Below are 16,322 nucleotides of genomic sequence, written 5' to 3' on the forward strand. Positions count from 1 at the left end.
CAATTTATTTTCTATTCTGTTGATGGGCATTTCGCATTTAGCTAGTTTCCAGTGTTTTACAACACCAAGGAATACTGCTATGAACTCCCTTGAACATGTCTCCTCATACACATTCAAGTGCATTTCTTAAGGGCATATAACAGAGCAGAATTACAAGGTCAAGAGTGTGTGCAACTTCAACTGTAATTCTACAAAGTGATCGTACTAATTTATATTCCCACCAGAAGCAATAAATTCATTTTTTACAGTTATATCCTGCTGAGATTCATTGAAAACTCTCCTTTAAAGCAGATTGAGTTCAAAGCCTGCTGAAAATGAGCAGGAGGCCTGGCACTAATAGTTACTAAAAGTCAGCCCTAAGTAGCACTAAAATAAAAATAGCCCTAAAAGTCAGCCCAACATAAGCACAGGCCAACTGTGTCAGATACAGACTGAATCCTGGGGTTTATTCAGGAATCAGGCTGGATTGAGACAGGTTTGAGACGTGTTTTTAATCATGAATATTCTAATTTTTATTATTTTCCTCTAAGATTCAAAGATGTTCATTGTGAACAAAATTGGTTTAATAATTGCTTAAAATGCATCTCATGGGGCCGGGGCTGTGGCTCAGTGGTAGAGCGCTTGCCTAGCACACATGAGACACTGGGTTCAATCCCTGGCACCACATAAAAATAAAACAAATAAAATAAAGGTATTGTCTACAACTATATATTTTTTTTAAAAATGCATCTCATAAGAGTTGAATTTCCCCATGATAACCACTAATAGCATGAGATAGAATCCACCCATGTTTTTCTACACTTAAGCCAACATTTTTTTTCTTTTTGCACAAAGGGGACCATATATTCTGGTTTGAATTTTACTTCTTTTTACTGTCCAATATATCTTTATAAGGAAAGAAACCATCTACATTTATTGAAAATTCCATTATTCAATAAACATTTACCAAGCACCTGCTCTTGGGCAGGATGAAGTCTATAAAAAAAATTAAGCCACTTCACCATAAGAGACTCCCACTCTAAAAGAAAGAAATAGCAGATGCAGGTCATAATGAGGGCCCCTATGTATCTATACATTCTATGAGCCCATTTCTGTACTAGATCTTGAATGAATGTAGGAGGCAGAATGATGATCCCAAAAAATTGTCTGTGTTTTAATCCTAAAAAAATGCATGTTACATGGCCAGGAGGAATGAAGGTTGTTAATCAGCTAATCTTAACCTAGGGAGATTAGTCTGCATTATCCAAGTGGGACCAGTATAACTACAAGGGTTTTTAAATGAGGAAGGCGTGTGGGGCAGGAGAGATCGATGGCAGCAGGAGACAATCCCAACCAGCCATCACCGACTTGAAGATGGTAGAGGCTATGAACCAAGGATTACAGGCAGCTTCTAGAAGCTGAAAAAGGTAAGAGAATGGATTTTCCCCTAGAGCCTCAGAAAAGGAGTTCAGCCTTCTTGGTTTTTAGCCCACTGAGACCCACATCTGACTTCCGGAAATGTGAGTTGTTTAAGCCACTCATTTTGTGGTAATTTGTCACTCCAGCAATAGGAAGCTAACACAACGCTCATTAGCCATCATCTCCAACACCTCGGGAAGTAGATGCTGTGCTCTCCATTGGACAGATCGGAAAACTGAGGTCCCAAGAGCTTAAACCACTAGCCCAGAATCAGTGGGCTCAGAATGGGCGGGTTCAGACTGAACTTGAGTCTATGTGCAATCACCTCCGTGCTAAGGCTACCTTGGTCAGCTGGAACCCAGGGCAGATGGGGACACACACTGTCATGGGAGGAGGCCAAGCACAGGAGGCAGACAGAATTCACCCTGGGGCCTGTCTGAAAGGAGTGGTGGCAGCACTTGAATTTTTTTAAATGATGGGCAGGATTTTGACAGGCAGAAATGGGAATGGTGGGGCTGGGGATGTGGCTCAAGCAGTAGCACGCTCGCCTGGCATGCGTGCGGCCCCGGTTCGATCCTCAGCACCACATACAAACAAAGATGTTGTGTCCCCGAAAACTAAAAAATAAATATTAAAAATATTCTTTCTCTCTCTCTCTTCCCCTCTCTCTCTCACTCTCTCTTTTAAAAAAAAAAATGGGCATGGTGTGTGGAGTAGAGATCAGGATGGAAGTGATTCAGGGCAGATGAAGTTCAGGGCACATGAAGGTGTCCATCGGAGGTAAAGCTGGGCACACAGTCCATATGGTAGTCACTAGCCACATGTGCTATAACATTAAATTTAAATTAATTAAGAATTCATGGGCTGGGGTTGTGGCTCAGCGTTAAAGCATTCACCTAGCATGTGTGAGGCACTTGGTTTGATCCTCAGCACCACATAAAGTAAAATAAAGACATTGTGTCCACCTGTAACTATAAATAAATAAATAAATAAATAAATTTTTTAAAAAGATTCAGTTCCTCAGTTATATTTACCATGCTTCAAGTGTTTAATAGCCACATGTGGCTAATTTTGAATAGTTCTGATCCAATTTTCTATCCTTGTGAAAAGTTCCTCCAGACAGCACTAGTGTCTTGTTTTGAGCTGGTCAAGGGCACCATGTTCCTGAAGGAGTGATGTATGTCCTTTCATAATTCTCCCCACCTCATCCCCTTACTTATTACAGCCTTTTGTGTCCTCTCTCCATGGCTTTGCAAAACTTTTCAAGAAATGTACAATAAACACCCACAAAAAATATTTAAAATGCCCAGCATGAAGATGCTTAGCTGGTCCAAACATAAACCATTCTGGGGAGTAAGTCCAGTTTTTAAAAATCAGCCCTTAGAGAGGGCAGGGGATATGGCTCAGTCGTTAAGCACCCCTCCCTTCAATCCACAGTATCAAAAAAAAAAAAAAAATCAGCCCTTATAGCATCTGATGTACTCTGTAGTGTAACCTAGGTTTCAAGGAGGGGGGGCCAAGCTGATTAGAGGTTAGGGTACTTTGTCAGGTTTCAATGCACATGACACATTACCTCTGACACATTACTTCACAGCACCTCAGATCTCATCCTCCTAGTGGCAGGACAAACTCCAGGGACACCAAGCTGCCTCCCCTTCTCTGTTTTGTAGAGGCTGCCCCCACCCTGGCTTAGAAAAGGGAGGCCGAAATCAACAGAGCAACATCCTGTGAAGTATGCAGAACTTCACACCTAACAAGCCTAGGTGGTAGCCAAAGGTAAGGTTATGTTGTGATCTAGCAATTGATTTCAGAATGATGTCAGATGCAAAGGAAAACCCAATTAGTTGCTAGAATGACCTGTGTTGCTTTGGGCCTTCATGGAAACGGCTGGAAGTGTTCATGGAGATCCAATTCTCTTATTCCCTCGGTGACTCATGGCCACGCAGTGCACGTACTGTGTACAATGCTAACCCTGTTTGGCAGGCCTCACTGGCTGCTCCGATCAATTTCTCATCAGCAACTCAACCCTTGTCCTCTCCCAAACAGCTCCACGGTGACAAACACAGAAGGGGGGTAGGGGGCCCTCTGCAATGACATCCCCCACCACTAGCAGCAATGCCAGAACTTGGCTGCCTAAACAATAAATCTCTATGTGGTCTGGGGAGAAAGGGTACCCTGTACCTGCTAAGCAGGGCCATGCACCCCACCCCCAGCTCCTACAAAGAGAGGAGAAGCGAGGAGATGGGAATGAAGATGGGCATTGGAAAGAGAAACAGGCCTCCCTGGCCCCCAGCCATTTAGGGGTTCAGACACACAGGGTTGACCCCCTGAGCAAGGGAGGAAGAAGACTACCCACTGGCAGCTCAGCAAACCAGCTGATGTCTATTTATGCCAGGGCCTGAGCCTGCTCTGTGTCTCACTGGCCCAAAACACAATCACTCCCCAATGAGCTATTTTAGATGGGGCCACATGCACATCTGGAAAGGGAGAAGGGGGAGCAGAAGGAGGCAAGGAGGGAGTCCCTGACTCTGGGAATATTTGTTTATTTGACTTCAGGTTCAGAGAATTGAATTAATCGTAATCCTTGGTTCATGACACACTCAACATTGATTTATGCAAGGCCCATTTTTGTACTTAATAAACCATTAGAACTTGAATAATAGACAATATCTTCAAACCCATCCTCTTTCTCCCCTCTAAAGGTAAGGTATCAACCCTAACTCACACCCACTATATGGTTTCCCCAGCAATCTAACCCCCCAGCCTCACCCTAACTTTCCCGAGTCAGAGTCTATCATTACTTTGATTTTCCTTTCATATCATTTTATTGTAGCTATATAGCTATTCCTGAAGAGTTTTTCTCTAATTGTTGTTATTTATGCAAGTTTAATGAAGGTGTCATGCTGCATCTTTGGTACATTTCTTTTATTTGCTATTGTATTTGTTTCCATTTTTACATGTCCCTGTTGTTCACTTGGGCTGAGTGTAACTTTCCAATGTGTAAATTCATCAGTTATTTATCCTCCCTCCCACGGATGGGCATCTGGGCTCTTTCCAGGCTGCAGGAAAGACAGTTTCTTGGGCGTAGATACCTAGGAGTGCAATTGCTGGGCCATAAGGAATGTGAATATTCAACTTCATGAGATGATGAGCTGATATACTGAAAACTTTTCCAGAAAGTTAGGGCGGGGGGAGTGTCTCATGAAAATCAAAGGGAAATCAGTACTAGAGGAAAGGGACCAGAGGGAGGGAAGAAGAAAGGGAAAATACTGGGAATGAGACCAGCCAAAATATTTTGTGCAAATACAAATACTTAACAAGGAATCCCACCATTTACAACTTTAATGTACCAATAAAAAAATTATGGGGAAAAAGGTTTCCATTTTGATTGTATTTCCTAGAGATTCTTAGGTGATTGTTTCCTCTTCGTTCTTATTTGATTGTTTTTTGGTTTTGTTTTTTTGTTGTTACTGTTATTGGGGTTTGGGGTTTTTTGTTTTTGTTTTTGTTTAGTTTTTATTTTTGTCTTTTGTACTGGGGATTGAACCCAGGGGTGCTTAACCATTGAGACACATCTACAGCCTTTTTTGAATTTTATGTAGAGGCAGGTCTTGCTAATTTGCCTAGTACCTTGCTAAGTTGCTGAGGCTGGCTTTGAACTTGCAATCCTCCTGCCTCAGTCTCAAGCCACTGGAATTAAAGGAATGTGCCACCACCCTGGTGCCTCTTTGATTCTGTTTCTTGAAATTTCATATCAGCTTTACAAAAATGTTTAAGTCACGTTCTCAGCCTAACACCTGAACAGCATCTCAGCTAAATCCCTCCACATGGAAAAGAAGAGGGGTTTTTTGGTTTTGTTTTGCAGGTGTTTTTGGGTTTTTGTTTCTGTTTTTGTTTTGTATCAGGGACTGAACCCAGAGGTGCTTTACCTTTACCACTGACCTTTTCATTTACCAGCCCTTTTTTTTTTTTTTTTTTTTTTTTGTATTCTGAGACAAGTTCTTGCTAAGTTGCTGAGAATCTCGCTTTGTTGCCAAGCTGGCCTCAAACTTGTAATCCTCCTGTCTCAGCCTCCCCAGTTTCTGGGATTACAGGCATGCGCCCCTGCACCAGCAAAAGAAGAGTTCTTGATGAGCACAGATAATAGGAAGAGCATCTAACCAGAACAAGGACCCACCCTGGTTTGGACGTTGGTTCAGACTAGTCCAATGGAAAAGAAAAGTCTAGAAGCTGCTTCACTTTTGGCAAATACATCTACTCCACACTGAGTCCCCCCTTTGGTACTTCATGCATGATCCTGTCTTGTTAAATGAGACAACTTGCAAGCCCCTTGAGGGCATAGTACAGATCTTATTCATCAGTATGCTCCTCACATTCTGTCAATATTTATAGAAATGAATTGGACTCTACAGTGATCCTAGCCTGATATTAAGATGTTCATTACAGAAAGATTAGTAGAAGTCCAGGCACAGAGGCTGTTCAAAGCTGACAGTGATTGATTCTAACCAAAAGTTAGGAGCTGCAGAAAAATTCTTAGGTAGTGATGTTGGAGCTGGGTTTGAAGGATGAATCAAGTAATCAAGAGGAAAAGAGAATAAAGAATATGCCTAAAACAATTAAGATTCAGACATCTTGACTTTCTGGTTTTCTCCTGTTTCTCAAATTCCCAAAATCTATTTCCTGCCTAAAGCACCAAAAACAGGAAACGTGTGGATCACTGTTAATCGTGAATTGTCTACATTTATTTGTTTGTCTCACCCACAAACACCAACAACAGGCGCCTGGTCCTGTGCTAAACTCTGGGAATATAAGCACAGACAAGATGGTCTCAGTCCTTGCCCTCACCTGGCTCCCTGTCTTTAAGGGCAGACAGAGGATTAAACAAAGCAGTTGACTCGGTCTGCCCATCAAACAGACTCCATCAGCCTGGAGGAGCCCCTCCCCTCCCCAAAACATTTTCAGTAAATTGTGCAGGATTAAAGAAATAACTGCCTGCAGCGTAATTAGAAGAATCCTGACCCGCATCCCAGGTAGGCAGGCGGTTGCTCAGAGCTGAGAGACCCAAAAATCGGGTGCTTCCTACATAATAACCTCCAATCTGATACTTGATAGCTGCTGGTTTCCAGAGTCAAACAAATGTCAGAATTTTATGAAGGAAGGCAGGAAGCAAATAAGGGGGCAAGGATTGGGGTCTAGGCCTCAGGGGAGCTCAATTAGTGAGCCAGATAAAGTTAAACTGAAAGGGCATGTTCTCAGTTTCCTAGAAAGCCAGCTGGAAAAGATGCCAATCCTTAAGCCTCTGTCACTCAAAAGATTAACAGAAGAGACCTAGGGGTGCCCAAAGGGAATTCTGCAACAAGCCAGATGTTTCTGCTCTTCGTATGACGCCACCGATCTCAACCAGAGCCACACTTGTGGGGCCACCAAGAAGCCGAAGTCTTCTGGAATAGGTTGAAGTTCAAACATAAGCCTTTATCAATAAAGACACTTAAAAACATTGTTAACACTTTCTCTGCAGAATTGCCTGATGCCTCTGGGTTCAGAATTTTCTCACTGAGCCCTCTGTCCCTTGAACAGGGATGGCATCCCTGGTTGGATGAAAACTCCCTGCAGCTTCTGGATGGTGTGGAAAGCATACTACCTTTAAATCCATATGAGCTGGGCTTTGGCTCCCAGCGGCACATTTATGCACCATGAGTAGTTCAAGCACTGGTTAGTCTCCATGAGTCTAGCTTCCTCTTCTGCAAAATGGCATGAAAAACACCCACCTTCTCATTTTTTTCTCAGGATCAGAAATCATGTGAAGTGCCCAGCCCAAAAGTTCATAAAACTCATAGATCGTAGTACCTATTGTTGCCTATAGTGCAACAAGATAACCATATAGTAAAGATGCCAGTTTTCTCTTGGAACTAACCATTAAGTGTACATGTTCCTCTGTGCACATGGGCGTGTGTGTTTAAGAGAAAGAATGGGAAAAGAGAACAAGGAAAAGAGCTGTTCCTACTGTGTTCCATCACTTCTATCAAATTAATAAACTAAAGAAGTTGGAGGGAAACCTTAACCAAAATCTCTGCTTTCCCCCAAAGTCCCTAGCTTTCCCCTAAATGTTGCTTCCTCCAATTTTAGGAGGCAGGGAAGGAGAGCCATATGGCTTGAGATGTTAGACATGCCCAGCAGCAAATGAGCCCCCCACCATTTGTCTGAGGGCCTCTCTCCTTTCGACCCTCCTGTGGGCGGGCATCCAGATTTCAGTCGGGGTGCTCTGGTCTGCATCTCTGTCTTGACTGTTCCTAATTATTGGAAGGAACGCTGTGGATCGCCTGACCTCAGAGTTTAAAGAGCTTCAAGTCCTAATATCAAACCAAGCAGCTTCATTTAAAAGGCATCCTCATCTGCATCCATAAAAGTCACTCCCAGAGCCCTGACTTGCCCCAGCTTTGGGAATGCCTGCTGTCGAGGATTTATGACACGCCCTGGATCTAATCTGCCGCACTTTAACTGCTGCTGTTGCACATCTGGTCATAAAAGCAAGGGCCAGCCCAACACGGGGACAAACACTTTTCTTTCCTAAGTGGCTGCAAATCTGATCTCACAGTGATAGCTGGGCTCAGATGTAATCGGCCAGCATATGGGCAGTCATTAAGGCTTGTCCGGCTTTGCAAAGCTTTTCCTCCACACACGACAGCTTAAAGATGAGTCTCATAGAAAAAGCTATGAATAAAGAAGCTGCAATGTGAACAGGTGGTAATGGGACTAGTCATCCGGGAAACAGGGCTGAAGACTATCCAGGAAAGGCACAAGTTGGCTAAGGAGCCAATCTTGTTTTCACAAAGATCCTGGGCTACCTTCACGGTTGGGACTCCCAGCTGCACTGGGAGGTAAGCGGCTATCCCAAAAGGCAACTGCCTTGACCAAAACCGATGCTTGGCCAGAGATTGCCTGGATTGTTTGGCCACACGAACCACTAGGTGGTTTAATAGTACATTTCTTATGGCAGTGAAATTCTTTATTAGACCAATTGGAGGGGGTGGGGAGAGCAATAATCTAGACCAGAAATGAACACAATGCTGTCGGTTCCAGGAGATTTTACAATGCCCTGGACAGCCTGTCCTGTGCACAGAATTGGCACGTTTCGTGTCGTTCAGAAACTCCAATCGGACCAAGGTTCAACAAGTAATTCAACCTCTGGGCGCTGAAACCAGGGGAAGAGACCCTTGAACACTGCGCAGCTCTTCGCAACCTCTCCACAGCCCCCCACCCCTGCCCCTCCTCCAGGGCTGTGCCGGCAGGAGAGAGCATTAAAATTATCTGCTGTGGGTTTTACGAGCAGCGATCGCTTTTTAAAACAACAACAACACAAGGTCCTTGTGTGGCTAGCGGGTAACCTAAAACTCTCCAGGCAGAGCTGCCCCCCGCCGCCTGCCAAGAACGCCAGCGCGCCTGGACTGGCGCAGTGTGAGACCACAGGGAAGCCCTACTCTAGCCGTGAGCGAGCTTCCCTCGGACACAGGAGGCGCCTGTAAGGGTTCTGGCGCAAAATGCCATAGAAGAGACTAGGAAAGAGAACCCACCAGTGACAGTTCGCAGGGTGTGTGTTTGGGGGGGGCGGTCTGTGTTGCCAGAAATGGGTGGAGGAACGGGAGAAAATTTTATTCTTGCAACTTCGCCAAGAAGCCCGCCCCGGGACTGGATAGTAGACAGGGAGCGGGGGGCGGGGGGGAGTGGGACAAGGTCTGACACCTCCCTCCCTTCCCCTTCCTCCCGCCCCAGGGATGAGCGGCAAAACGACCTCCTCTCCCTCCGCAGGTGGGCTCGCGGCTGGGGCGCACTTACCCTGGGGCCCGTGGTGCGGTGACCGCGAGCTGGGGACAGCTGCACCAACACTAGCAGCAAATGGGGCGTAAGCAGGCGGACGCAGCGCGCGGGCAGCATGGTGCCAGCTGGGCCGGGCAGCCGGTAGCGGGCAGGGGTCGTGGGCTGGGCGGGGCACACACCGCGCCTGCCTTTCTACGCTTGGCGCCCTCGCGGCGGCGGCGAAAAGGCAGCGGGCCTGCGGCGGGGTGTGGCGGAGGCTGCAGCCAGAGGACACTGTCGGTCATGAACAGCGAAGGCCGGGGGCTGGAGCGCGAGCGTGTGCTCGACGCGCGGCTCACGCGGCGCTCGGCCCGGCCACGGCTGCAGCAGGTTGGATGCCTGAGCCCGGGCCATGGGAATTCCCGTTATAAACCCCGGGGAGGAGCGGGGCGGGGCCCGGCGGGCCTGACTGACGCGCCGAGAAGCCTGTAGCGACCGACCCTCTGGCAGGTGAAAGCCAATGGGAGAGGGGCAAGAGGGGCGGCTCGTGGTCAACCCCCCCACTGAGGAGCGCACTCCTATGCTCCGCCCGAGTGGACTCCAGGAGAGACTGGGATAAAGAGTAACTTTCTCTTGGCTCTTCCGCCTGCCGAAACCTAAGAGAGCTTCAGCAGCCTTAAACCCACCAAGAATACTCACCTGGCTAATAATGAAGCCTTAAGCATTGTAGAGTTCTTAGTTCAAGTGCTTGAATTCTCACAACAGCCAGAAGAAGGAATTAGGAAAAATACTCTTAGTCCCATTTTTCAGATGACAATGCTATCGCACAAAGGCGCTGAGAAATCTGTTCCTCCGATGAAACAACACCCAGGACACAGAGAAATCACCAGGTGACACTCAAGGGAGGACTGTGACCTGCACTGGAGTGAGGCGTGGGAGCATTCATTTCTTTCAGAGTTCTCAGGGGGTGACACCTGAGTTCCACAGCAGCTGCTGGGGAGAAGTCTCGAGGGGACAAGGTGAGGTACCACCTGTTAGGGAGAGTCCCTGTACGTACCGTCATGAGCACCTGTAATCCTGTGGTTCCAGTGACCCTGGATTGGAACGTAAGTGTCCTGGACCCGCTTTGAACTGGAAGGCCATGGGACAGTTTCTCTGTGGCCTCACAGTCCTGGAAAAAAGTGATCAAAGGGGCCTGGGCCCATCTGATGGAGAGGAAAAGGCAGTCTGAGGATGCAGAGATCCCAAAGGTGGATCAGAGGAAGGAGAGAGATCTCCCGGGTGCCCGCTTGGAAAGGACAGCTCAGCAAAGGGTCCTGCCAGATGTTCAAGGGCTCTGCCCAGGGCCAGGGTCCCACAGGGTTGTATCACACCAGCTCCTCAACAGCACAAGGTGGTCTACTGCACTTACCCCAAGAAAACCATGATTATCGTATCTGGAACATATAACCTTCAGTGCTTTATTTCCCCCCATATGGGACACTGGCTGCATGGGGAAGGATTCTTTTCTTCAAGCAGATTGTAAAACCCTTCCTCCTCCTCCTCCTCCTCCTCCTCCTCCTCCTCCTCCTCCTCCTCTTCCTCCTCCCATCTCTGGCTGGCCTAGTTGTCCTGAAAAGATTAGCTCTGCTCCCTTAGGGCTTCTCTCCTGGATTATATGAACAAACCTATCAACTCCTGCTTTGTCCACACCCTATGCTGGCCTGTGCAGCAAAACTGACCATGCTACCCCCCACTTTAGATGCCTTTGCCTCTCTCCATTGTCCTCAGACAAAAAAGCCCAGACTGAGTGTTGAAACAAGAACAAAGTATTTGTGGTTGTCCAAACAAATGAAGCACACCTCTAAAAGAACTGTCACCTTCTCCTACTGGGAATTAGTGCAGTGTTCCCACAGGCTCTTGGGAGCTGGACAGCCTGGATTAAATTCTGGGTCTGCCACCTAGTGGTATAACCTTGAGACTTGTCTGAGGTCCAGTTTTCCCCTCTGTAAAATGGGGATAAAAATAATATCCACACCCAAGAACTGTTGCCAGAATTAAAGTAGACAGAGTCTCTAAAACTCTTCTGTGGTTAAATTAGAAACATTACCCTCTGCAGTTGAAGAGAATAGAAGAAACGCCTCATCTCATTTATTCTCAGATTTTGTGAAATAGATAGGCTAGACCTTCCCACTTTACAGGTAGACAGTAGACACTCCATGAGCTTGTGATTTGCCGGGTCTCCTTTGGCTGGAAAATGACAAAGCTTAGTTTCAAGGCCAGGTTTTTTGGAGTCTAATTCTGCCTTTATCCCATGAGGACTATAACCTCCAGTCTCCAATGCCATAAAGTTAGACATTGCCCAGGGGCTCTTTGGAAATTTCTTCAGTAGCCTACAGGTCAATAGATTTGTGAGCTTCGCTGAGTTTCAGGGGAAGAGGGTATAAACAGCCAGGGTCAGGCCTTCCTGGAAACAGCCCTTGTGATCTGGCATCCTGGGAATTTGCCCAGCTGGACTTGTGACACTTGTCCAGACTGTGCTTCATGCAGCACTTGCCACAGTTTCCGTGTGCCCTAAGCGTTCATCCACCAGGGACCCGACAGGACGGACATGTTACCATGCGGCTCAGCAGCCTGGCAGGGTTTTCCTAACCCTACCTGGCCACAAGCACCCGTCAAGTTTGTCAACTTCTTTCTGTTTTGGGAATTATTGAGAAATCTGTTGGAGTAAGTAAATATGCTTGAGATGCCCCCCCACCCCCAGTATCTGGCAATGCAAAGTGCCCAGGGAAAAAGCATTGCAATAGTCCTTTCCATCCCTAACACCGAATGCTACTTTCCAGCCAGAAAACTTATTTCCAAGTGGTCATTGGTCCAAAACTCTACATTATTCTGGATTTCAACCATGTAGTTTAGTTTAACATATGAGCAGCCACTTTCCAGTTACTTTGCTTAGCAAGTATTTTCTCTCCCCCTAGTTGGCATGCAGGGCCTGTCGTAAGCATGGACACCATTCAAGTGTTGCATTTTCTTTCTCCAGACTCCTCCCAAGCCCAGAGAAGGTTAGAAATTCCAGAGAACTCCTAGTCCCAAACTGTATCTCTCTGCCAGGTTCAATCTTCTGATCCAAGCAAAAAAGTGAAATTGACAAGTTCCTTCTTCCCCTGGAGGTCAGGTTTATGATATAAATCCAAAAATAAATCTAGCTCTCCTGGCAACTGGTCTGTCCAGTTTCAGCTGAACTCCTTGTCCTGTGGGACTTTTATTTGCAAGGGGATATTCAGTAGAAGAAAAACAATACTTTATCTCATATACTAAGGTCTGAGGGCCTCAAATAATTAGTCCTAGTGAGGAACAGCAGTTTCAAATATATCTGGTTTTCTGTGTAGTTCAGAGGAGCCTTGCTTTGTCTCATTCGGAATAGCACCTTTCTGCTTATTTTAACAAGCACTTTGGTGCATCTTCTGTGCCTGGCACAATGCTCATTGTTTTGAGGAGTCTTTGGATGTACATCCTGCCTTTTGAGAGGCTTCCATCTAACAGAGAACAGACAGATACCAGGAGACCATAACTAAGAGTGAGGCCTGCACAGTGTGTGGGAACTCAGTAAGGACCCACCACAGACCTAAAGGGCAGGAAGGTCTCATGAAAATGAAAGATCCTGAATGAGGCTCTGGAACAAAGTGCTTCTCCAGTGTAAATATACCCTGATTTATGTTTGCTTCACTTGTTACAACAGCTCCCAACAGTGAGAGGTAAGCTATGTCTAAGGTCCAGGACTCTAGTCAAAAACACGCCTGAGCTCTGGAGCTTGGGACACTAGGAATCCTAAATTCTCCTTCTAAATTATGACTAACTTCCTGTAACCTTGGTATTCAGCTGGAAAAGATATTATTATGCAAAGGAGGCTGACCCACTGTTGTTAACCTCACCCAGTCCACTCCTTCAATTTTAAATCTACATAACAAAAATGATTTGCTAATCAGCATGCCAAACAATTTAGAAGCTTCTCTCTTTTGTACACAAACTCCATTTAAAGTATAGGACAGCTCCCTCTCAGATTCCTTCCTCTCAGATTCCTGTCCTAATGCCAGGTGGTCCAAGATGGCTGCTCGAGTCACAGGCAATCACACCTGTTTTCCAGTAGACGAGAAAATATGAACATGCCCCTCTTTTTAAGGACACTTCTTAGAAGTCAGATTGCATTTTATTTTTTTGCTATAACTTAGCTATAGGACTATATCTACCAACAAAAGGACCTAAAAATGTAATTTCTTAAATTTATTTATTTATGTTACATCCCACCCAGCTCCTTGATTTTTGTTTGTTTGTTGGGGGGTTGTTTTGTTTTGTTGTTTTTGAGACAGGGTCTTACTAAGTTGCCCAGGCTGGCCTGGACCTTAAGATCCTCCTGAGTCAGTCTCACAAGCTGCTGGGACCACCGGCACGTACCATCATACCAGGCTAAAAATGTTCCCTTAACTGGAGGTGACCACATGTGTCTAGCAAAGAAGGTTTAGGTTGCTGAGGAAGGATAAAACACGGGGACACAGCCTGTAGGAAAAGCCATCATCTTTGATACCTTCAGCTGCCAAACTTTTGGGTCTACAATGTGACTCCCCTTTGTTTGCAGGTCAGCCTCCCTTGTATTCAGAAATAAGAATGAAGCTGGGCGTGGTGGCACACTCCTCTAATCCCAGGAACTGGGGAGGCTGAGGCAGGACAATCACAAATTCAAGGTCATTCTGGGCAATTTGGCAAAATTCTCTGTCAAAATTAAAAAAAAAAAAAATTATTGTAGGTTGAGTCCTCCCAAAATTCATATGTTGAAACCCTACCCCTATCCCCTCCTTGTAACAGAATTAAGAATTAGGTGTTGGGCCTTTGGGAGGTGGTTAGGGTTAGATGAGGTCATGAAGGTGGAGCCTTTATGGGGGGGCGGGGGGAGTTGGTGCTCTTTATAAGTCACAAGAGCTTGCTTCTCTTTGCTCTCCACTATGTGAGGATACAAAGAGAAATCAGCAGTCAGCCCAACCATGCTGGCACCTTGGTCTTGGCCTTCCAGGCTCCAGAGCTGTGAGAAATAAATTAATGCTGTTAATAAACCACCCAGTCCACATTACAGCAGCCTGAGCTGACGAAAAACAATGGCCTAGGGCTGGACACCCAGATTCTTGATTCTGCAAAATTAACTCACTGTTTCTCTCTCTTAGGCACATTCAAATAGGAGGAACTGAAAACATTCGGGATGAAGCTCAAGCCATGTAGCTCCACGGCAGCAAGGGACCAACCCCTAAAGAGGCCAGGGACTGATTATGGGCACTGGAAATAATGCACACCTTCGTGAAAATATCATTGGCAATTGTCTACATTCTTCTATTTCCTTCCCTCCCCTTTCCACGCACAGAGGACTTTCTCTTTTTACCTAGTTACTTTCCTGTGATCTGGTTTCAAAATTAACAATAACAATAATAGAAGCAACTCTGAGGGTTTCACAGACCTTCAATGTGAAGACCTAACACACACCTTGCATTTACTCTGTAAGGTAGACATTTTATTTCTCCCATTGTACCATGGGGATGAGATTTGGGAAGGTTAAATAACTCCATAAATGAGTAGCCATAAATGAGTAGCATAATCAGAACTTGAACCCAGCTCCCCTGATACTACTAAGAGCTAAATGGTTTGGTCAACACTTTCCCCACATGGCCATAGCCTCAGGCCAAATTTAGGAGGTTGTATTATTGGTCCCATTACACGGATGAGGAACTGAGGCTTAACCCCAGAGATTAACTGCACCAAGGGTGGTCCTTAAATTTTGCATACACATCCAGGGTTTTGACATTCTCTTAAACCTGTCATCCTAATGGCCAAGAGCACATGCTGTATTTGCACATGCTGTTGTGTTGATTTATTATTTATTTTGTTTGCATTACTAAAGGTTAACTCTTATTTCTATGTGTATCAGTTTTCCTCATTCGCCTGCTTTGTCTTTCTTTTGCCTGCTTTATTGGCCTGTATTGTTTACACAGGAACCCATTAGGTAAGGAGCCTTTCCGTGTCTTCAGGCCCATACCACCTCCAGTTTGAGGTGTTCCAGAGAGTTTAGTGCTCCAGATAAAGCATCAATACAAGGGCTTCATTCAGCCAGGGATTTAATACTCCACTGCCAATTATCACCAGTTGGTCCTACTCTATTGGTACAGAGTCAAACCAGGCAATTGAAAAAATATTATAGCATCCCTACTATGTGCTTCACTAGGCTCTGGGTGTGCAGTGTGAACAGAGATAGAAGGCAATGAAAAACCAGCCTCTACCTCAGAGCAAAGCCTGTCCAAGGAAGGGACATCACCTCTGTCCTTGGAAAGACCCACAGAGCACTCCTAGGCACATTCCCACCCTGCTAAGTGGTTTATCTACAAATAACAGGAGAGATCTGCTTCACCAGGTGTCCCTGACTCAGTCAGGCTAGGTGGGGATCCATAGTAACCCCCTAGCAGCCACCAATCAGCATGAGACAGGGAAATACCTGGGATGCCAGATGACCCCCCAGTAGTTTATGGTGGTTGGTAACGTGTTGGGAAACCATGTAGTTCAGCACGTACACCCCTCTTGGCTTAAACCAATCAGTTCAAATGAATCCCCCTCTTGTAGTAACCAATCACCCCTACCCAACTTGTTCCCGCCAGTGAATGTGCTAATCATGTTTTAGAGTTGTTATTTGATTTTCCCGCGGTGTGTGATGATTTGCTAAGAGATGCTATGATGTATGTGGGGGTCCCTGCCTTCTCCAAAGAATGTATAAAACTGCTGGAAACCCTGGGCTCGGGGCCTCTCAGCGTCACCAGTTGTTGTGTGGGCACACGGAGGACCGAGCTAGCTTGCAATAAACACCTCTTCGCTGTTTACATCGATCTTGGTCTCTGGTGGTCTTTTGGGGGTCCCGAATTCGAGCATAACAGTAACTGACCTCAAGGAGCTTACAGTCTGGTGGGAAGATGGGTTTTTGGCAACTAATTGTCAATAATTAATTCACTGATGACAAGTGTCCACATTACTACAGAGGGGAACAGGGTATTTGGGGAGTTTATTTTAAAAGTCTGCAGGACCAGTAACAAGCTACCTGAGGAAGTGGTATTTAAATTGAGATC

The 16,322-nt window shown here is 45.8% G+C and overlaps 1 protein-coding gene across 6 annotated transcripts in view; it reads right to left on the reverse strand.

Moving 5' to 3' along the window:
* The window catches only part of Smoc1 (SPARC related modular calcium binding 1), a 155,046-nt gene extending 145,467 nt beyond the window's left edge, over positions 1-9,579 (reverse strand). For all 6 annotated transcript variants that reach the window (XM_076850305.2, XM_076850304.2, XM_076850301.2 and 3 more), the window contains exon 1: positions 9,232-9,579. In XM_076850305.2, the coding sequence (XP_076706420.1) occupies positions 9,232-9,330 (99 nt within the window). In that variant the 5' untranslated portion in view covers positions 9,331-9,579. The remainder of the gene's footprint in view (positions 1-9,231) is intronic.
* Between the last annotated feature and the right edge of the window lie 6,743 nt (positions 9,580-16,322).

This window comes from Callospermophilus lateralis, chromosome 3 (assembly GCF_048772815.1).
Source record: "Callospermophilus lateralis isolate mCalLat2 chromosome 3, mCalLat2.hap1, whole genome shotgun sequence".
Lineage (NCBI taxonomy): Eukaryota > Metazoa > Chordata > Mammalia > Rodentia > Sciuridae > Callospermophilus > Callospermophilus lateralis.